The following is a 24,559-nucleotide window of genomic DNA, read 5'->3' on the forward strand; positions in this document are numbered from 1 at the left end:
AATATTCGATCCCTCTGCTTTTTATCTTGCTTCTTCTTCTTCCTCCTCTCTTTATTCGAAGTCTCTGTTTTCCTCTGTTTCTCTCTGTTTTTCTTCAACTTCACCTCCATGGCTTCTTCTTTGGACTGCATCCTTTTCGGTAAATTCTTCTTCTTCTCTATCTTCATTTCCATGAGTTGAGATTTCAGATTTTGCAACTCTGTTTTTGCATACAGACATGGATGATACTCTGTACCCGTTCAACACTGGAATTGCTGATGCTGTCAATAAAAACATCGAAGGTATCAGACATCTGTTTCGTTTCTTCCCATGTTTTTGTGGATTTTCTTTAAATTTTATATTTATTGATTCAAGATTTTGAGTAGTAGTGTTGGTTTTTGACAGTTTTTCTCATCCAGAAATGTGGAATTCCAGAAACTAAAGCTTCCATTCTTCGGAAAGAGCTTTTCGAGACATATGGTGGCAACCTGGCTGGTTTGCGAGTAATTTCCCCCATTAACCATTTTAATCTATGTTTTTGCATTTTAATATTAAGTTCTAATTTTAAATGAGATGATGTTTTTTCTTTTATCAAAACTCAAAATTTACATGTTTTTAGGAAAGTTGTCCAACGTCTCAAAAATTGCACAAAAAATGTCAAATGATTTATATTTTCAAAAACAAAAAAAAAAATGTCAAATCACCCTATACTGATATCAAATTTAGGTAAAATTATCAAAATATATTCGTGCACGCGAAAAAGCCATCTCGCTCATGCTTTCTTTTAGTCTTGCTCTCGCTCTCTCTCTCTTCTTATTTTCATTCATAAATCAATATTCTCTCTCTATATCCCTCGCTCTTTTTAGTCCTGCTCTCTTTCTTAATTTCGCTTTCTCTCTCACTCTCGGTCTCTCTTGCTATCTCTCTCCCTTTTCACTCATAAATCAATCTTTTCTCTCTATCTCTCGTTCTTCCTTTTCTCATTCATAAATCACTTTCTCTCTCTATATCTCTCGCTATCTCTGGGTCTCACTCTCTCTTGGGAGGGCTCAATCATCTTCAATACCATTCCTCTCTCCCTCCCAATTACGCGATTCTCTTCATTTCATTCACCTTTTTCTTTTCCTTCTGTTTTATGCTAGATTTGGGATTTTGTTCTAAATCTAACCAAGTTGAGAGGGTTCATTGTTAGAGAAGAAGAAGAACAAGAGAGGAAAAAAAGGGAAAAAAAAAAAAAAGAGTTTTCACTGAAGCTGGTATGTCAAAAAAGAAGAAAAAGAAAGAAAGAGAAAAAGAAAAGAGTTTCCTCAAAGTTGGTTCGCCAAAAAAGTTGTGGTCACACCGAGAAGGAAAGAGGCATCAAAAAATGAAAGAGGAAAGACGAATAAATAAATCAAGGACATATTCATAACTTCACTCAACCATGACATCAATAGAAGGTTATTTGACATTTTTCTAAAAAGAATAAGTCATTTAACATTTTGGGTCTCTAAAATAAGTCAACTGTACAAATTTCCTCATGTTTTTGTTCACTGAAGAGATGTTTAACTTGTGTCATAAATTCATTAGATCTAAATATTTTTATAAGGCTCTCTTTGAAATGACTACAATAAAAAGAGTTTTTCAAAGAAATCGTTTTTATTTAAATTCTTTTTGATAAAATTAATTTAAAATGCTCTTTAAAAGCGTTTAAAAAACTATCTTGAGTTGTTGCTAAACATTTCAATTCTTTTTTCCAAAATGACTTATTTTAAAAAATTAACCAAACATATTCTAAATCTCTCTCTTACCAACACTTTTTCACACACAACATTTCGTTCAATTCCTTCTACACTTTCTCATATTTATCTATATATTTTGCTTTTCTAAGAGCAAATTGACAAAAGAGAGTTGTGAAAAATTGAACTCAACTTTTCAATATAAAGTAGTATGAGCTTGACAACTTTTTACTTAAAAGTATGATGAAATGATGAGAGAGGTTAATCCGAACTCAACAAATACATGATTTCTCAAGATAATTTCGTTCTCTCTATGGTGCTGAAGGTGTCATGAATAGTTGTCTCCTAGATTAGAAAAGATGATTAACATGTGAATGTAATATTTCAACCACAAGATTTAACAAACACTACAGTATATGAATAATTGTATAGAAAAATAATAAAGAAATAAAGAAACCATTCTTTGAACATATGTATGTGTGTGTTTTATTTTTTGAGTGTGTATAAAATGATAAGAAAACTATGTAATTATAGACTCTTTGTGGTAATCCAAATAGTAATATTTTTTGGTATAGAGTTGTGTCTTTTAATCAAACACATGTCGTTTCCTTAAAGTTGGGTTCTTTAGAAAAAAAACATCCACTTAAAGGGTGATCATCAATAGGTCATCATCGAACCAACTATAACAATTTTCGTTTTACGAAAACTAACAACATCTGTTGAGGGTACTAGCATCAAATGATCAACTAGCTGGTGTAAGAAGAAAAAAAATGGTGGTAGAAAGAATTATGTTTGTTGGTAAATACCTCCCACTTCTACCATAAGAATAAGCAAAATAATAATAATAATAATAATAATAACAGAGAAATTAAAAGAAAGAAATAAAACTGAAAACACAAGAATTTATGTGGAAAAATCCAAACTCGGGGAAAAACCACGGCCCACCAGAAAAAAATTCACTATGTGAAAATTTGTTACAATCACATAGAACAATTCCCTCCTCGATCCCAATTACAAGAGCACTCTCTCAAAGCTTTTAACTATTCACACCCTTTTCTCACTCTCAAACTAGAGAATATATCAAGGGAATTTAACTAGAGCTAGCATACTCAAGCTTAAAGTGTTTCTAACTAGGACGACTAAAAACTAAAGGCATGGACTCCTTTTATAAGCTTGGAGCCTATGACTTTCCTAAACTTTTTTTATGTAGGACAAGCCTATGACTTTCCTAAATTTTTTTTATATAGGACAACTGTATTTCTAATATTTTGTCAAAAAATCCAAATTCCACCTTAGCAAGATATTTGAAGAATCCACAACTTCTATAACATCCATTATCTTCACCAACAATCATAATTCTCATCTCATACAATTATAACCTACTTCGTCATAAAAAGTAGACCACTTGAAATACCACCTCCCAAGATTTTTCTTTTTCGTCACATGCCGATAAACCATGTTATGGTGCAACTTCCATCTACTTGGCTTACTTGGAATTCCTTTAGCCATCGACACAACTTCTACCACACACATTGCATAACTGCTAAGTCAATGCCCATGTGCAAACTTGTGAAATTTCTAACATCACATCCTCTATCATGGTAAGACGAATATACCACAAGGATGAATTTCGTCTTCTTCAAAGGAAGTGAAGATTATAAGCTCATACATTCAACATTCAAGAAGCTTTTTCACATTTCTTTAATCTTTACAGTTAGTTATTCTAACTACTTATATCAGAAATTAGTATAAATACTCATCATTTACAAATTTTTAGATACAACAACTACATAGCTTCAAGAAGAACTTGAAAGATCTGTAAAGAAAAAGAGTTTGTGACTTAGCTTCATTAATAAAACTCTTTCCTTCCCGTGGACGTAAGCTTTAATAGCCGAACTACGTACATCGCTCAGCATTTCTTCCCTTTCTTCTCATCGTCTACAAGATAGCACGATTGTTTACCATTTTCTTCATATCATCTAGAAGATCGACCGATCGTCTACCTTTTCCTTTAGCAATTGTCTACACGATTGCATGTTCATTTACCTTTTTTTTCTGCCATCGTCTACACGATTGCAAGACTCCTCCATCGTATACTCAAAGCAGTTGTACAAATCAAACAAGAAACCATTAGGGTTAGAAAAAGTAAAAGAACACAGAAGGCGGAGAATCAGAGAATCAGAGAATAAGAGAGAGAAATAAAAATTAATTTTTCAATAAACACCCATCAGAAAGAAAGTCATTCTTTCATGTTTCCATCAGACAAAGAACAGTGGAACAGACCACGTGTAAGGAATCAGCTCGAAAATCGTGGACACATAATAGCCAAGTTTTCTACCAACCAAAAATATTTTGGGGCAAAGAACTAGGCTCTCAGTTTGGATCACCAAAAAGGGGCCTCACTTTATTTCATCATTTGGGCTAAAAGTTTCATCAATTCACAAAAGCAGGCCCAACAAAGTGGTATCAGAGCAATAGGCATTCAAGATCTTAATTCTTGGAGAATGAAGACACAAGTTATTCATCCAAAATGTCAGTAACAAGGTTCAAGGTGGAGAAATTCGATGGAAAATGAGACTTTGGACTGTGGAAGGCCAAGATCAAGGCGATACTCGGCCAGCAGAAAGCCCACAGAGCCCTCCTTGATCCATCAACACTCCCTACCACAGTGACGACCCAAGAAAAGGAAGATTGGGAGCTGGCAGCCTACGGTATGTTGGTTCTTAATCTTAGTGACAGTGTTCTTAGACAAGTTTTAGATCAAGAAACTGCATATAGAATATGGACTAAGCTAAAAGAGTTGTATACTATTAAAGACCTTCCTAGCAAAATGTATCTTAGGGAGAAATTCTTCACATTTAAAATGGATTCATCTAAAACTCTAACTGACAACTTAGATGAGTTCAAGAATATAGTTACTAAATTTAAAACTCTAGGAGAAAAACTTGGTGATGAAAATGAGACCTATGTGCTTCTAAACTGTTTGCTTGAACCGTATAAAGAAATTAAGAATGCTCTAAAGTATGGAAGGGATAGTATAAGCACAGACACCATAATCTCAGCCCTAAGAACCAGATGGCTTGAGCTACAGATTGATAAAAAAGGATAAACCTAGTGGTGAAGGTCTGTTTGTAAAAGGAAACTTTAAGCAAAACTATTCTAAAGACAGAAATTCTCATAACCCAGAAGAAAATAAATCAAAACAGAAAATAAAATGCAAGTACTGTAAGAAAAAGGGACATCTAATAAAAGACTGTTTTATTTTAAAGAGAAAGAACCAAGAGAAAGAGAAGGATTCAAAAGGCAAACAACCCGAAGCATTTGTTGTAAAAGGTTCCTTCATCTACTCAAATGCTTTAGCCTCAACTTTAGACAAATCTAATCATGTAAACCCTCTAAGAAAACATGATTGGGTTTTAGACTCCGGATGCACCTACCATATGACCTCAATAAAACCTTGGTTTAACACCTTTAAGGAAACAGAAGGAGAAATGGTTTATATGGGAAACAACCAAGGCTGTAAAATAGAAGGCATTGGCTCTGTTTCCATGAAACTTAAGGATGGAACCATCAAACTTCTTAGGAATGTAAGATATGTTCCACTACTTAAGAGAAATCTAATCTCCTTAGGTATGTTAGATGCTATAGGGTATGAATACAGGGGTAAAGGAGGAACTCTTGAAGTGCTAAAGGACTCTAAAGTAATATTAGTTGGGGAAAAGATAAATGACTTATTTGTGGTCAAGGAGTTGAGATGAGGGCGGGAGCTTATGTAGCCACCACAAATGAGATCATAGATGCTGATGTGTATGGCACAAAAGATTATCTCACATAAGTGCTAAAGGCCTAGAAGTCCTATCTAATCAAGGAATTCTCCCTAAAGATCTCTCAAAAGATCTAACCTTTTGTGAACACTGTGTTTTAGGGAAAGCCACAAGGCAAATTTTTACTAAAGCACAACATACCACAAAAGTTATCCTAGACTATATACACTTTGATCTATGGGGTCCAGCTCCTACACCTAGCCTAAGTGGCTCAAAGTATTTACTTTCTTTTATTGATGACTTCTCTAGGAAAAATTGAGTTTACTTCCTTAAAACTAAAAACCAAGTGTTTGATAGGTTTAAGGAATGGAAATTCGTGATAGAGAAACAAACTTCTAAAGAAATTAAATACTTAAAAACTGACAATGGATTAGAATTTTGTAGTGAAGAGTTTAACAAATTCTGTAAAGAAACAGGAATTACTAGGCATAGGGCAGTTAGATTCACTCCTAAAAAAAATGGAGTAGCTGAAAGACTAAATAAAACAGTCATGGAAAGAGTTAGATGTCTCCTATTAGATGTAATACTAAGTGAAAATTACTGGGCAGAGGCTGCAAGCTAAAGAGTGTACACATTAAATAAGTGTCCACATTCCTCCCTAAATTTTTTTACTCTTGAAGAAAAATGGATCACACACCTACCTAACCTAAAAAACCTAAGGGTATTTGGATGTGTTGGTTATTTATCAAAATAAAGGAAAATTAAAATCTAGGGCACTAAAGTGTATGTTTGTAGGGTTTTCTGAGGGAGTAAAAGGATTTAAAATGTGGAACATTATTGAAAAGAGATTTATTATAAGCAGAGATGTCACTTTCAGAGAAAAAGAAATGTTTATGCAAAAGGAAAAGACATCCTATGAAGTTTCTAATAGCCCTAATACTACTAGAATTGAGGTGGAGTCACCTAAAGTTTCTTTTGATGGATCTTATACCGAGAGTTCCATGAGCATGTTCAAATCGCTCCGATTTCATAGTGACTGAAATATAAAAGATATACATTCAACACATATAGTTATGCACATTAATCTAATTATCGACATGCTCAGAATAAAAGGAATAACAAGGAAAGGGTTCCATACCAGTTGAAGACTCTCTTCGAACTTCTGAACCTTAACCCAGCGGATCCCTCCAACAGATCTACCAACACTCGGTAGGAACATCAACTGTAACAACACGATCAATACAAACACGAACACTGCAGCGGGGATGATACCACCACTAACGAACCCCGGGTATTCTCGGAGTGAAAACCCAAAGAGTGGGCTTTGGTGAATTTGGTAGAGGACGAAAGATAATGAGTTGTGTAGGCGATAAGCAAGTGGGAGATAATACAGTGCTATCGTATAGCAGGAATGTTTATCGCATAGAGGAGCTACACAATCGTGTGAAAACCTGAACGATCATTTAGGAAAAACGTATACGATTGTTTAGAGAAATCGTGAGGTAGACGATCATTTAGATGGAAGAGCTACTATCGTATAGGCTCTCGGGCGATCGTTTTCACGAATTCTTTTGGGCGGTCAAAAAAAATGAATGCACGATACAAAAAATGAAAACTCTTTTCATTTTTAACCCGCTGGTTACCGTAACCAACGCTGCCCATTATCCACGTCCGAACGTGGAAGAATTTGTTAATTATCATATAATTAATCAATTAACTAATAAATAAATATAATCATATTATATTTATATCCTATAGTTTGATATCACATATCTACTATAGTATTTTCTCCTCTACTTGATATAAATCATATTTATATCTAATTTCCTCCAAAATAATTTATCTCATATATTTAGCCAATTATATCATATATAATTAACTAGTCCAATTATATCATATATAGTTGAACTTCCTCTTGTCAATTTAAACATTTCAAATTAACCCAAACACTGGTTCTCGACTTTATCCAAGCTACCAGAGGACCTAATGGACCTGTGGCTCGAAGCTTCAATGGTACGTGAATAGCTGACTAAACTCTTTAGCCTTGAAATCCACCATTCGTTAACTGTCAATGATTCCACTAAAGACCAACAGCTAAACTCTTCTTACCACAGATATATTTCTGTGTCCATCGGATATAACCAATCATGAGTACGATGACCCTTCACAGACGCTCGTAAGTACAGCTAGGCCAATTTACCGTTTTGCCCTTGTAGTTACATCTCACTCTTTAAGTACCACTGATGCCTCTAATGAACAATATAACATAGTCCAACTATGTGTGAACACCTCTCGGGCTAAGAGAATGTGTGTGGCGCCACATCGTTCAAGCCCCAGAATCAGCCCTTAAAGGAGCCATCTATCTACTTACCCCTACCTCGGGGAAGGAGTGAATTCCATCTTGTGTAGCTGAGTTCCCAGCTCCCAAATTAGACAAATCCCTAAAATGGTAGGTTTGAATCAACGATCTGGCCACTCGTACCCATACAAATCAAAGGATCGCCCTCAATGGTAGAAGTTCTCAACTCACTCAGGATTGAGGTCATGTTACCTATGGTCATCCTAGTGAAGTGAAGTCTCTGTCATGAACGGTGTTATATAACAAGACGTTAACACCTCGTGGTCAGGTCTTATACAAACTCTTTGTATAGGATGCCCCTGCTCGCATGTCCTCAACACGAATGATTAAGATCAGACCATCTGTGACAAATCACAACACTTGTGACCATTCCACAAAGTAGGTCGCGTCCATAGCATTACCAGGATAAGGTTTCCCTCCTTTATCCATTTACTACAGAACATTTTGGTTATCACTCAAGACATGATCCACTTGTATGTCACTACATACATGCTTGAGTCACATACAGATAATCAGGGTTTTTATGTTTATTGGTTTGTGGTAAAGCAAATAAAACAATTAACCGAGCAAAATACAAGATGTGAAGTAAATATCATATATTAACAACAAAAGTGTTCGTACATACTATTTACAAACTACAGGACTCGAGACTTTAGGGCATCAACCCCAACATCTTCCACTAACCACCCTCCTATAGATTTAGAAGAAGAAAAGGATGCCTCAAATGAGATCACTAGGAATACTAAAGTTGTACCTGATTTAAGTCAGTATTCCTTGGTTAGGGATAGAAAAAGAAGAGTGATAGTTCCTCCAGCGAGGTATACTGAAAATAACTGTATGAACCTAGTTCTAAATGCCACAATAGCTCCTAATGACCAAGAACCAACCACTTTTGAAGAGGCACTAAACTGCCCTAATGCTAGGTTTTGGATTCAAACTATGTGTAAAGAGATGGAGTCACTCACTGCCAATAATACCTGGACCCTAGCTCCTCTTCCTAAAGGTTGTAAACCTATAGCCTTTAAATGGATATATAAACTAAAGGAAGGTTCTACTAAAGAAGAAAAGTCTAGGTACAAAGCAAGGTTAGTGGCTAAAGGATTTACTCAGAGAGAAGGAATATACTATACTGAAACCTTTTCACCAGTAGTAATCAAACCTCTATTAGGCTACTTTTATCTCTAGTTGCTCAGTATAATCTAGAATTAGATCAACTAGATGTTAAAATTGTCTTTCTACATGGAAACTTAGATGAGGTTATCTATATGGTTCAACCTAAAGGGTTTGAGGAAAAGGGTAAGGAAGACCTGTACTGTCTCCTAAATAAGTCAATATATGGTCTAAAACAATCTTCTAGATGCTGGTACAGAAGGTTTAATGACTACATAGAGAGTATAGGTTTTCAAAGAAGTTCCTATGATATTTGTTCTTATATTAATTCTACTACCTATAAGGACAAAGTCTACTTATTGCTCTATGTTGATGATATGTTACTAGTAGGAAAATCTAAGGAGGATTTAACTCATGTAAAAAATCTCCTAAAGAGAGAATTTGACATGAAGGACTTGGGTCAGTTTAGAAAGATCATTGGGATAGATATTTAAAGGGACAGAACATCTTCAACCCTAACCATAAGTCAACTAAGCTACTGTAAAAAGGTAATAAACAGATTCAATATGACAAATGCAAAACCAGTCACCATACCTATTGTTACACACTTTAAACTTTCCTCTGAGAACTCACCAAAAGAGATTTGACTTAAATTTAATTAATTCCTTATAATTAAGCAGTAGGGAATCTAATATACTTAATGATATCTACTAATCCAGACTTATCTTACAGCACTAGTTTAGTTAGTAGATACATGTCTAACCCTGGAAAAAGATATTGGGAAACAACAAAATGGATTTTAAGATATCTAATTTGGTCTAAACAGTCGAAATTAACATATCAAAGTACTAATGAATCAAATTTAGAGCTATATGGATATGTTGATTCAGATTTTGCAGGTGACCAAGACAAAAGGAGATTTCTAATAGGTTATCTATTCTTATTTGGTCCTAACTTGTTGTGTTGGAAAGTAAATTTACAATTAATCACAACATTGTCAACCACAGAAGCAGAGTACATGGCTCTATCAGAAGCAATAAAGGAAGCACTATGGTTAAAAGGATTGATGAAGGACTTTGATATTAATCAAACAGTAGTTAAAATCTACTGTGATAATCAAAGTGCCATTCACTTTTCCAAAAATACTCAGTATCATTCAAGGACCAAACACATAGATATCAAGTATCATTTTGTAAGAGATAGAATAGAGAAAGGAGAAGTCGAGGTGCCAAAAGTTCATACCAACGAGAACACAGCGGACATGCTTTCCAAAGCTGTGAGTAAACTCAAGCTTGCTAATTGTCTTGGTCAGATCGGGTTTCTGCTTCCTGAAAAGAGGTGAAGATATGTTAAATCCGGAAGGAGAAGAGCTTGCATGTTGAGCTTAAGGTGGAGATTTGAAGATTATAAGCTCATACATTCAACATTCAAGAAGCTTTTTTTACATTTCTTTAATCTTTACAGTTAGTTATTGTAACTACTTATATCAGAATTAGTATAAATACTCATCATTTACAAATTTTTAGATACAACAACTACATAGCTTCAAGAAGAACTTGAAAGATCTTTAAAGAAAAAGACTTTGTGACTTAGCTTCATTAATAAAACTCTCTCCTTCCTGTGGACGTAAGCTTTAATAGCCAAACCACGTACAACGCTGAGCATTTCTTCCCTTTCTTCTCATCGTCTACAAGATAACATGATCGTTTACTATTTTCTTCATATCGTCTAGAAGATCGACCGATCGTCTACCTTTTCCTTCAGCAATCGTCTACACGATTGCATATTCCTTTACCTTTTCTTTTTGCCATCGTCTACACGATTGCAAGACTCCTCCATCGTATACTCAAAGTAGTCGCTCAGATCAAACAAGAAAGCATTAGGGTTAAAAGAAAGTAAAAGAACACAGAAGGCGGAGAACGAGAGAATCAAAGAACAAGGAGAAAGAAAAATTAATTTTGCAATAAACACCCATTAGAAAGAAAGTCATTCTTTTATTTTTCCATCAGACAAAGAACAGTGGGACAGACCATGTGTAAGGCATCAGCTGAAAAATTATGGGCACACAATAGCCAAGTTTTATACCAACCAAAAAGATTTTGGGGCAAAGAACTGGGCTCTCGGTTTGGATCAGCAAAAAGGGTCTCACTTTATTTCATCATTTGGGCTAAAAGTTTCATCAATTCACAGAAGCAGGCTCAACAGGAAGTCACCGTCTCCTCTAGTGAGAAAGACACCGTCAGCATCCAATCTAGAGCCCTTTAACGAACTTGCTCGAAGACTCTCCTTTTTAAATCTTTGCTAGAATCACTCTGGAACTGCACTAGAACACCATCACTACTTAACATGTACTTCTATGATCCATAGTGCATCAACACATGTTTAACTTGCACTTGCCACAAGTTGAAGTTAATCCTTCCATCAAATTTAATCAAACTCATAAAGCTTGACACACATCTATTTCACTCCTAGAAAATCAGCAAATAGTGAACAACTTATACTTTTCATAAATATTGCAACCTGCTTCAAAAATTCTTTTTTGATGTGGAAGATCAGACAATGTTGCAACCACAAAGCATATTTAGAAATTAAAAAAACTACGAATTCTAACGCTCTGATACCACTTGTTGGGAAATAACTCCCACTTCTATCGTAGGAATAAGCAGAAAAATAATAAAGAAATTAAAAGAAAGCAATAAAACTGGAAACACAAGAATTTACATGGAAAACTCTCAACTTGGAGAAAAACCACGGCCCACCAGAAAGAAATCCACTATGTGAAAATTTGTAATCACATAGAATAATTCTCTCCCTAATCCCAATTACAAGAGCACACTCTCAAAGTTTTTGACTACCCATACCCTTTTCTCACTCAAACTAGAAATACATCAAGAGAATTTAACTAGAGCTAGTACACCCAAGCTTAAAGTGCTTTAAACTGGGACGACTAAAAACCAAAGGCATAGACTCCTTTTATAGGCTTGGAGCCCAGGACTTTCCTCATCCTTTTTTATGTAGGACAAGTCCATGACTTTCTTAAACCTTTTCAATGTTGGACAAGCCCTTGACTTTCCTAAATCTTTTTTATGTAGGACAACTGCATTTCTAACATTTTGCTAAAAACCCAACAATGTTAGGTAGGCAACAAAACTTCGATGGTGGCAACAAAAGTCGTAAGCATGATGACAACCACAGAGAAACCATAGACACAATAACAACAACAATAGAAAATAGGAAACAATGGTGAATTGAAGAGGGAAGGGAGAAGAAGAAAGAGTGTAAAGAAAAATGTTGGGGAAAAAACCCACTATTACCACAATAATAAGCAAAATCAAATTGAAAAATTAGAAAAAAAAACATAAGAAATTTAAAAGGAAAACTCAAAACTATAAGAAAAACCTTGACCAACTAGAAAGAAATCCACTATGTGAAAATTTGCTACAATCATATAGAATTCTCTCCCCGACTTACAAAAGCTCTCTTTCGAAGCTTTTGTACTACTCAGTGCTAACACCATTTTCTACACTCTCAACTAGAAAATACAAAAAAAGAATTTAACCAAAGTTACCACATCTAAGCTTAAAGTGTTTCTAATTAGGACAATATGAAATCAAGGTCATAGGCTTCATTTATAATGCTTGGAACTCATTACTTATGTGGAACAACTAGTTTTCTAATATTTTGTTGAAATCTAATAAATTTCACCTTGGCAAGATATATGAAGAATCTATAGCTTCTATTGCATCCATTGTCTTCACCGGCAATCATATTCTCAACTCAGAGAACTATAACCTACTCCACCATAAAGAGTAGATCACATGGAATTTCACATTTTAAGATTTTTCCTTTTATCACTTGTTGATAAACCATGTACAAATTTATGGTGCAACTTCCATTCACTTGGCTCAAGTTCTTCAAACACCGATATAACTTCCATCACACACATTGCAACTTTTATAACCACTAAGTCAATTGGCGTGTGCGAACTTATAGAATCACTAACAACACATCCTCTATCATGGTAAACAGACATGTCATCAAGGTTAATTTCATCTTCTTCAGAGGAAGTTATCGTCTTCCTTGATGAGAAAGAAAACGTCAATATCCAATCCAGAACCCTTGAGCGAACCTACTCTATTTTTCATGTTCTCATATTGTCTGCATTCACAATAGTTTATCTTTTGTTTGAAGACTTTCTTATTTGAACTTATCTTGGAATCACTCTTGGATTCCATTAGATCACCATCACCATTTAATTTGCATGTGGGTAACCCAAATTGTATGATTATATCATTGACTTGCCCCTGTCATAAGTTGAAGTAGATCCTTCCATCAAATTTCTTTTCGTCCAACTTTATTAGATTCATAAAGCTTGGCGCATCTGCTCACGCCTAGCAAGTCTTCAAATAGTGAACAACTCAGATAATTCACAATATTATAGCACGTTTCAAGAATTTTTTTTATGAGAAAGTTCAAACGATACTGCAAGCACAAAGTATACTGAAAAATTCAAGAAAATACTAACCTAAAACTCTAATACCACTTGTTTGGAAAAACATCTTACTAATACTACAGGAATGAGCCGAAGTAATTAAAAACTAAAAGAAAAACAAGAATTTTCGTGGAGACCTCCAAAATCGGAGAAAAACCGTGGCCCACCAAAAGAAATTCACTATATGAAAATTTGTTACAATCACATAATTTTCTCTCGACTCCAATATAATAACACTTTATCAAAGCTTTTGTACCACTCATAACATTTTCTTACACTCAAACTAGATAATACAAAAAGAAAATTTGATTAGAGTTAACACACTCAAGTTTAAATGCCTTAACCCAGGACGATTTGAAACCAAACTCATGTACTCCTTTTATAGTACTTGAAACTAATCACATACTTGAATATTTCCAATGTAAGACAATTACTATTCTAATTTTTGCCGAAATTCAATAAAGAGAGAGTAGAAATGGAGTGAAGGTAGGAAACGGGAACAAATAGAAGGGTGAAGATTAGGGGAGGGAAAGAGGGATAAAAAAAACTTGGGTGCAATGTGAGTTGTACTCATCTATTGTGCAACCCAAATTGCACTAATAAAAATTTACCATATGGTAATTTTTTTAATTGTTTTTTCTACTTTGTATAAAGAAATTACTGGAAGATTAAGTACGCCTTAAGCTACATTACCCAGAGATAAAAGAAAACAAAAGTGATTTTATTTTTTTCAAAAACATTTAATGCACTGGTTATTTATTTATCTATTTAATCTATAATTTTGAGAAAAATAAGCTATGGTTTTCTTGAAACTTTAGTCCTCGGTTTTCTCGCTATCTCATCAATTCATTTCTTTACGAGTTTGCTGTCTCTCTTTAAAGATGCAATAGAATTGGTCGATCAGTCGATTTTTTTTCATTGGACCGATCAACCAATTTTTAAAAACCGATTCTGATTGACCCAATTGTAGAACTATTCAATCACTGTCGGTTCAGTCGGATCGATTCTTCGTTTGGTTTTAAACCGTATTACATCCTTCCATAGAGAGTTGTGTGTGATTGTCTACGTTAAAATAATAATAAAATCATAATTTTTTTTCAAATTTTTCAACTGTTGTCTCATAGAGTGGACAAGTCCGAAAATATTTATTACATCAGTATGATATAAAAGTACATATATCAGAGGACTTGAATCTATTTTCTTTACATGTTGTTTCTCAATATTACTCAAATTTCTTCTCTTATATTTGTGATGGAAATTTATACTAGATATAAATAAATGTACAATAAACTAAATTATATCTCAAACTCCCACTTCACAGATTAGAACCAAATAGGTAATCGATTATAAAATTATAAATAAAGTGGATAAGAAAAAAAAGAGAACGTCATGAAAAAAAATATACTGGTTCACCCTAAACTCAAGACTATATCCATTCTTCTATGATTGGAAGTTGTACTATGATGGAAAATGCAAAAAATCTTCAAATTCAAGCTATAGATCTCTTTCAAATAGTCCAACACGAACTATTTGATTTTCAGTACTACAACTCTATAATTTGGAATAAACAATAAAAGAAAGAAATCTCAATGTAAAGGAGAAAAATATACAGTATTTTTTAATAATCACTCACTTGCATTTTTTCCTTCATATTGCAGCACACATATATATTGTTTAGCCAAATGGGACAAAGCCCAAAGCAAATAAACCTTGAGCAGAGTTAATTTCCACAGCCTCTTATTTTTTCTTCTTTCATAAGTCACCTCCATATTTAAGGTTATTTTCACTTTCATAATTAACCAATAAAAACATGCTTATGGGTTAAGTAACAAATGAAATGGGCTTGGAGTTTTGGCTCCATTTTCCTAACACTTTATAATTCTCCCAACAATCTCCATTAGAGGAACTACTGGCCTAAAGTATGTCTCTCATTTTTTTTTTTTTTTTTTGTATATTTAATTTTCTACGGGCATTGGGCTATGACATCCATCCAGATGATTACCATGGGTAAGCCAAAATTTTAAGAACAGAAAAAAAAAATACTGATTTAGGAAAATCAACTATAACGTTTTGTTTTGACGGGTTGTTTTGTCAGTTTCGTGCATGGGAGGTTGCCGTACAAGTGGATCAAACAAGACCTTAAGCTTCGACATCTCTTACTCACCATTCCTCTTAGAAAAATCGTAAGTTATAGTTACGGCTTACGAACCAACCATATTAGTATGATGGAAATTTAGTTGAGATTAAAATCTAATGTAATTGTTTTAAATTAATTAATAGATATTGAGTACTAAAAGTGAGTATTTAATAAAAAAAGAAAAAAAAAAGGAATATACATGTAAATTTCCAAACTTAAAATCGATTGGAAACAAAATTCGAATGTAACATTTTAAAATTTTAAATATCAAATGAAAACTGAAATCAAAATTCAATGTAACATTTTCAAACCTAAGTAGTAAATGAAAATTAGAATCCAAATTTAAGGATACCAACAAAATTTTTTTTCTAAATTAATATTGATAATCTCTTATTGAATTAGTAGATATTCACAAATTCTGATATAAACCATGCAACCAAAGTACTCGCCCAACTCGGCCTAGAGGGTTGCTTTGAGAAGATTGTATGTTTCGAGACAATGAATCCGAATCTTTTCAAGATGACTCGGCCGAACAAGTTTCCAGTCATTCTAAAGCCATCGATGGACGCTATAAGAATCGCTCTTGATGTCGCTAATTCTGACCCCCGTCGAACGGTATGTCATCACTACATAATATTTGTGGTATTTTGTGACAAAAGGCTGTCTTGAGGATGTTCAAATAATCCAACAATCTGAACAATCTAAACTATGCAATCCAAAATATAAGGGTTGAGTTGAGTTAGTTTTGTTCTTAAATTTGATTGGATTAAACTTTTTCTATGTTTATTGAGTTGGGTTGGATCGTGGATTGGTTAAAAAAATATTTGACTGACCCAACCATACCCGAATTTTATATATATATTCTCTTTGTTTAAAGTTTGCTTGCTTTGTATATTAATTTGTGAATTATTATAATATTTGTCTTTGTTTAAAATGTGCAACAAATATCATATATATTTAGTATTAATATTTGAATTTTATGAGATTTTAATTATTAGTCATTGTTGTATGTAAATTTACATATTTTAGTTAAAAAATATAAGCTATAATCCGATAACCCAACTTAAATTTTAAGGATTTGATTGAATTGAGTTGTAGACTATATTTGTTTCTCTTGGATTATCAACTCAATCGACTAGAATTTTCAAATTGATCAAAAAAATATCCTCAATCCAATCCAATTCAAATCTTTTAAGTATCCCTTGTTGATTTGTTTTGTCGTTGTTCGCCAGTTGTTTCTTGACGATAACGTGCGCAACATCGCTGCTGGAAAAGCCCTCGGTATTCGTACTGTTTTGGTAAGAAATTTCCTTTCCCGTCTTTTATATTTCTGTTTTACCATTTAAATCTTTTTTCCCAATATTTATTTTAATTTCTTATATTTAAAATTGTGAGAGTGTCTTTAAAAGATTGAATTTAATTAACCTAATCTATTAGTTTAAATATTTTGGGAATAATGGTGATTTAAGACTCGTTTGGATTGATTTAAGAAAAAAGTTTTAGAAAAAAATTCATTTTTATTTAAACACTTTTGATCAAAACTATTTAAAATACACTTCTAAAGCTATTTTAAGTGATTATCAAACACTCCAAGTTTTTTTAAAATGACTTATTTTTTAAATTTAACACTTGAAAATGTATTCTAAACACACCCTTAATATGATATTGGAGTTAGAGATCATATGCTTAAACTATTTAATAATTTCTTTCCTAATTATTATTGATATTTACTTGTTGAGACCATTACAAATTTTCATGTTGATAATCGGAGAATGCTAAATTTTCTTAAATTCATCGACTTAAATTTTAAGTTCAATGATAAATATTTAACAAAAATATCTAATTAAACCTTGAACTTAGAAATAGCTTTTTAGCTCTCACTTTATATTAGTTGTGATTAAAATATATGAATGATATGATTTGTGACATGTGGACTATATGTTAAAATATAGAAGAAGAAAAGAGAATAACAACGCACAGTTACGTGGAAACCATAGTACAGAGAGAAAAGCCACGATATAGAGATCTTTCTTATTAATTAATCTTATACACTGAATATATAGGGACACAACGTATAAATAGGCAGTAGGAAACCCTAGGAGCCTAAACAATTACATAAATGCCCCTAGGTTAACAACTCTATTTTCAACACTCCCCCTTAAATTGGGGGATGGATATCAATACGGTCCAACTTGCTTACACAATAATCAAAGCTCTGTCTTAGTAACCCCTTTGTAAGCACATCTGCAACTTGCTGATTTGAAGGAATATAAGAGATACATATGTTTCCACTGTCCAATCTCTCTTTAATGAAATATCTGTCAATCTCTACATGTTTAGTTCTGTCATGTTGAATCGGGTTATTTACAGTACTGATGGCAGCTTTGTTGTCACAAAACAATTTCATCAGAAGCTCATTATCTTGCTAGAAATCAGATAACACTTTCTTCAACCAGATTTCTTCATAGATCCCTAGACTCATGGTCCTATACTCAGCCTCAACACTACTTCTAGCAATGATCCCTTGTTTCTTACTTCTCCAGGTGACTAGATTACCCCAGAAAAATGTACAATACCCAGATGTCGACTTTCTATCAACAACAGAACCTACCCAGTCAGAATCAGTGTAGGCTTCAACAGATCGTTTATTGAACTTTTTAAACATCAGTCCCTTGCCAGGGGTTCCTTTCAGGTATTGAAGGATACCTTCAACTGCTGTCATATGATCCTCACAGGGAGCCTGCATAAATTGACTGAGAACACCTACTGCATACGAAATATCTGGCCTTATGTGAGACAAGTAGATCAACTTCTCGACTGCCGCTGATACCTCTCTTTGTTGACAGGAACTCTATCATTCTTCTCACTGAGCTTTGCATTGTACTCTGCTGGTGTGTCAATAGGTTTACACTCAGTCATGCATATTTCCTTTAGTAAGTCCAGAGTGTATTTTGTTGAGAAACTGATATACCTTCCTTTGATCGAGCCCCTTCAATTCCCAGAAAGTATCTTAGCTTACCGAGGTCTTTAATTTTAAACTCTTCGGCTATCTTTGTTTTGAGCTTCATGATCTCAACATCATCATCCCTAGATTAAATAATGTCATCAACGTAGACAATAATAACATATATCTTCCCTGATCTCGACCTTTTTGTAAATAAAGGTGATCAGAATGCCCTTAAATATACCCATGTACTTTCACAAAGGTTGTGAATCTGTCAAACCAGGCCCTTGGAGGTTGTTTCAACCCATATAGCAACTTTCTCAATCTGCACACCCTGTTTTTTAACTGACTCTCGAATCCAGAAGGAGTACTCATATAGACTTCCTCTTCAAGTTTCCCATTCAGAAACACATATTTAACATTAAATTGGTGTAGGGATCAATCCTTATTTATGGCAACTGACAAAAACACTCGGATAGTGTTTAGTTTGGCCAAGGGAGAAAAGGTTCAGAGTCGTCTACTCCATAGGCCTGAGTAAATCCTCTTGCAACAAGCCTAGCCTTGTACTGGTCAATCATCCCATCTGACTTGTATTTTATAGTAAACACCCATTTGCATCCAACTGTCTTGTGCCCTTCAAGTAAAGCCACCTGTTCCCAAGTTCCATTCTTCTCGAGAGCTCTCATTTCTTCCATAACAGTAGACCGACATTCTGGTTTTTCCATCACAACACTTATGTCAATTGGAACCATCATAGTGTCCAGACTGGTAGTGAAAGCTTTGAACTCGGGTGCCAGATTACTATACATCATGTAACTATGCATAGGGTATTTAGTACATGAACGAGTGCCTTTCCTCAAAGCTATAGGAAGAACGAGCGAGGCATCACAATCCTTCAACTTTCCAGGCTCCTCACCATGATCGACTACCTGTGTATCAGGGACTTCAGTAGTATCCTCTACATCATCATTAAATAAAATCATTTCATTCTCAGCTGTCTCCTCTTCTGCCATACTTTCAGTATTACCACTTTCTTTGCCCTTATCCTACCTGCATTTGTTAGTCTCCATACACACATCAACATCATTAGTTTTAGGAATATACATACTTAGATCTTATGGCAGGTCTGACTCATGTACTGAAGCCGGCGGTTCCGGTTCAACAGGTGACACTACTTCCTTCCTGAGATTCTTCCTATAGTAAGTTTTACAAGGAACTTGGTTGGTAGGAAGGATTGGGTTGTCATGCTCAAAACTAGGCTAAGACGAAATATGAATAGGAGCTTACTCTAAGGGAATAACATAAGAGGACCAGTTAGTCTCTTCGTTCATGTTCTCCCCCTGAAGATGACTAATTGGAAAGAACGGTTGATCCTCGAGGAAGGTGACGTCCATGGAGACACAATATTTACGAGATGACGGATGATAACACTTATACCTATGTTGATGAAGTGGATATCTAACAAAGACACACTTCTGAGCACGAGGAGTAAATTTTGTGCAGTTTGGGCCATGGGAATGAATAAAGGCAATGCAACCAAAGACCCGAAGGGGAACATCGAAGATTAACCAAGTGGTTGGGAAGGACTCTTTAAAAGTTCCAAGGGAGTATGAAGGTTAAGAATACGAGAGGGCATCTGATTAATGAGATAGGCGGCAGTAAAAACGGCATCTCCCCACAGATATGACGGAAGAGTGGTAGATAACATAAGAGACCGGACAACTTCCACCAGATGACGGTTTTAACGCTCGGCTACTTCATTCTGTTGCAGAGTATATGCACATAAGCTCTAGTGGACAATTCCCTTAGAGATAAGAAAATCCCTAAAGGAGGTGTTGAAGAATTCTGCCCATCATCACTCCATACAATTCCAATCTTTGCATTGAACTGAGTCCCGAAAGTTATATAAAATTGCAGGAAAATGGATGACACCTCAAATTTGTCAGTAAGGAGGAAGATCCAAGTAAGGCGAGTGTGGTCGTCTATAAACGTGACGAACCAACATTTACCAGTGGAAGTGGTAACAGGTGAAGGACCCCAAACATCACTATGAACAAGAGTAAAAGGACTCAAGGGTTTATAAGGCTGAGACCGAAAAGGAACACGACTTTGCTTGGCACGAATACACACATCATAATTTAAAGAGGAAGTATTAACATTGTGAAATAAATGCGGAAACAAATACTTCATATATTGAAAATTTGGATGTCTTAAACAGAAATGCCACAACATAAAGTCATTTTCAAAAATAGAAAAATTTAATGACATAAACCCAGTTTGATGATCATCTCTAGAGGAAGCATCTTCAGAAAGGAAATAGAATCTCCTATCGTGCCGGACAATGTCAATCGTCATCCTGATTTCAGATCCTTAAACAAAATGGAATCAGGTGAGAAAATTATCTTACACTTCAAATCCCTTGTAATTTTACTGACAGACAACAGAGTATAAGAGATTTTAGGCACATGCAAAGTATCACGCAGAACTAAACTGTCAAACGGGGAGATATGGCATTTCCCTGCAACAAGGGCAAAAGATCCATCTGCAATTCGAATACACTCATTTCCAGCACTCGGATTGTAAGAAATAAACATATCTGAAAAACTTGTAAGATGATCTGTGGCCCCTGAGTCCACAATCCACAGTTTTTTACCATTTATACTAATAAGGCCAAATGAAGGAAAATTACATGATTGTGCAATAGTACTCACCCCAACCATACTCAAACTGTTCTTACTGTCAATAGAAGACTGCTTCTAAGTATGTTCATCTATTAAGTCACTCACTAGGGCACAACCAATATTAGATTTGTCATGAGGCTATCGTCGCCTGCTATTTGAAGGTCTCCCGTGCAATTTCCAGCACTGGTTATTTGTGTGCTAGGGCTTCTTATAGTGCTCACACACATGTGGGGGAAGAGGTTGGGGTTTTATCGCCATCAACACTGGCCGACTTTACAATGAAGGCAGCTGCATCAGTTGTAGTAATACGATTATTCATGGCGCATGACTGATCCTCTTCCAACCGTATTTCGGAGCAAACTTCTCTGAAAGAAGGGTAGGGCATTGGCCCAATATTCGACTATGGACACCATCGAATTTAGGATTTAATCCAGCCATGAAAACATACACATGTTCTGCTTCTTCAATTTTCAAGCAATAGTGAATCTTTCCCTTTCCAGATCCCTTTTTGAGGATCGCCTGGTACCAGCTTCGGAATCTCCCCTGTCAAGTACCCAAATTTATGACGCCCTTCTAAGGCCATTTTGATTATTTGGGACTAGGAGAAATAATTCTGGCCATTTAATTTTTTCCCTACAAGAAATCCTGCAGAGTTTCCCATCGACCCAGATAAATAAGAAGCATTTGGTAAAATAGGGGAACGAATTTACCGAATTCTCTGAATAGACTAGTTGAACCGGTTGGGGATTTGCGCCGAACATCGTATCCAAGTCTGAAATCTATTGTTGGAGATAAGCCAACCGTTGTCTAACATCATCTGGGCATTGGGTCGAGCCACAAGTTGTCGGCTACTTCAGATGGTCCTTGTATCTGCCCGGCACACAAGATGGCACCAGCCGGCTAGAATGCTCGAGCGAAGTGCTAGGCACGGCTCTACGACGATCGATCTGACCTGGTGTGTAGGATTCGACCAACGCGAGCACGATCGACACGGATGGCAGCAACCCACGGCTGGGCTCGATCAGATTCGTTTCTATCTGAATATCGAAGACACGACTGGGCTCGATGGGATTCGTCTCTATCCGACCGTCGAAGGCAGCGTCGCCCTGGTTTCGATCGCCGATCGTGGCTTTTGTCTGGCGCGATAGCTCCCATCGACTCTGGCTCTCCATTGACTGCAGCTGGACGGCAGAAATCAACTCCGGTAGGACTACTTGAAAACACTCCTTCACGGCTGCTCAAATGTCTGTCTTCATGTCAAAACTTGAAGTTCCATCGGTAGAAGACGACTGTGGTTGGTTCTCTTCCATAACGGTTAGGGTTTCGTCGTCTATCTCTGATACCATGTTAAAATATAGAAGAAGAAAAGAGAATAACAACGCACAGTTATGTGGAAACTCCAGTACAGGGAGAAAAACCACGATATAGAGATATTTTTTATTAGTTAATCTGATACACTGAATACACAGGGACAAAACGTATAAATAGATAGTAGGAAACCCTAGGAACCTACACAATTACATAAATGCCCCTAGGTTAATAACACTATTTTCAACACTATACATATTAGAGTTTAATAAGTTGAATAAGATATATAATAATCGAAATAGCTTTTTTTTTGTTTCAAAATGAGTATAACTCAATTAACATAAAGCTTATATAATGGAGTTTCTATTTCCCACCACATATATTATCAAATAAAAATATCAATTGTTATTTATTATTTTTTATTAAAAAAATTATTTCTCAAAGATTTATTAACTTAGAAATATTCTTTTTAAAGATTTCAATATTAAATATAATAAATTTGGTGATTGAAGGATAAAAACGTGATTTTAAAGTAGTATAATCTTAACCACATATTTTCTTTTCCTACTTTATTCTCTACTCGGTAGTTGTTACACATGTTGTCTTTCATAGAATAAAAAAAAAATGATAAAGAATATGTTCGATTATTTAAAAAAAAAAATGCTTAATTATTACTTTCATAATCACGTGTAAATAATCTTAATATTCTACGTAATCAGAGGAAGTTGTCTAAAAGATCCCTTCCTTTGTGTATGGAAAAATATATATATATATATTTGAAATGGCATGGCATTTCACGATGGTTTGTTATATAAAAAAAATTTGTCCTATCAATTAGTAAAAAATTTTCAATTATTATTCATCTTATAATATATCGAAGATCGAATGGAAAGGACATTTATTATTATAGTATTAGAAATTTTTCCCTATTTAAATTAGAATTTGGAATCATCATTCTAACCAAAATTAGCATAAAGGTTGATCAACTTCGACATTAGGAGGTTCAATTCCTCTACTCCACAGTAAATAAAATCCTCGTATCCTAATTATTTCTAATGGAAGTCATCCAAATAGTGGAGCCACGTCATCAATATTAGCTCAAAACATAATTTAAATCACATATAACTTACAATTAGATTCTTGTTAATATGAGGTATTTGCATCAACGGTAAACAAATATGAATTTTCAAATGCGGTAAACTTTTTAATTTTTTAGAATACATGTTAAATTACAAGTTTAGTCCATGAACTTTTAATATTACATTTTATAGGTTTTAATCTTGTGTCCAACAATTCTTTATATGTTAAAAAAATTTAAGAAACAGTTTGATCAAGTGTATATAAAATTGAATTTTATATCTATGAAGACATAAACTTGTCAAAATGAGTAAGCTCAACTGACATCAAGTATGGACTATTGACCTCGAGATTAGGGGTTAGATCCTCGTCTTCCCACTTCCACATACTGTCGAAAAAACGACCTAAACTTTTGAACTCAAATAAAGTCCTAAACTTTCAAGTTTTAAAAGGTGCATGTTAAATCTGTCAACGACTTATTAAACAAAGATTGAAAGTTTAAGAATTTGTTAGACATTTGTTTTAGGTTCAATGACTTGTTAAAGATAAAATTGAAAGTTTAAAAATCAAATAGATACAAAATTATGAGTTTAATGGCAAAATTATGCTATCGTATCATTAATGAAGGTGGGAAACATAAGGAAAAGCAAGGAGGCGGATTACGTGGTGGAGACCGTACATAATCTGGTACAAGCAGTTCCAGAAATATGGGTGAACGTAGAATCAGACCGTGATGATGAAAAGTTGAATGGGAGTTGAAGCAAAGTTGATTTTATTCTTGAAGCGACATTTATAAGTGCTTAAATTATATAGACGATATTACCCTAAAAAAATAAATGTATCTCTCCTACAATCTATACCACCAGCAGCGTGTTAGTAAAATTCCTTTAGCCGTGTAATGGTGGCATAAATAAATAAATATATGGCAATCTATTTTCAATTTTTAATCAATATAATTATGTTGAGAATTGCCTAATGCAAGGCTCAAAA

General features: G+C 34.6%; 1 protein-coding gene across 1 annotated transcript; it reads left to right on the forward strand.

The window, feature by feature from the left end:
* On the forward strand, positions 1 to 24,559 carry LOC120092612 (uncharacterized protein C24B11.05-like). Its single transcript, XM_039050753.2, has 8 exons — positions 1 to 139; positions 216 to 281; positions 385 to 482; positions 15,392 to 15,429; positions 15,518 to 15,605; positions 15,965 to 16,174; positions 16,792 to 16,857; positions 24,197 to 24,559. The coding sequence occupies exons 1-8, from the start codon at positions 109 to 111 to the stop codon at positions 24,326 to 24,328; spliced, it is 729 nt and encodes a 242-aa protein (XP_038906681.2). The 5' UTR covers positions 1 to 108; the 3' UTR covers positions 24,329 to 24,559.

The sequence above is a fragment of the Benincasa hispida genome, chromosome 12, assembly GCF_027475165.1.
Source record: "Benincasa hispida cultivar pf3 chromosome 12, pf3_genome.v1.1, whole genome shotgun sequence".
NCBI lineage: Eukaryota > Viridiplantae > Streptophyta > Magnoliopsida > Cucurbitales > Cucurbitaceae > Benincasa > Benincasa hispida.

What these genes read in the sequence shown, in the direction of transcription:
- LOC120092612 (XM_039050753.2), top strand. Translation starts at nt 109, where the DNA reads ATGGCTTCTTCTTTGGACTGCATCCTTTTCG. An exon ending in TTTGGACTGCATCCTTTTCG is followed by an intron (nt 140 to 215) that starts GTAAATTCTTCT and finishes TTTTGCATACAG; the next exon opens with ACATGGATGATACTCTGTAC. An exon ending in CCATTCCTCTTAGAAAAATC is followed by an intron (nt 15,606 to 15,964) that starts GTAAGTTATAGT and finishes TTGAATTAGTAG; the next exon opens with ATATTCACAAATTCTGATAT.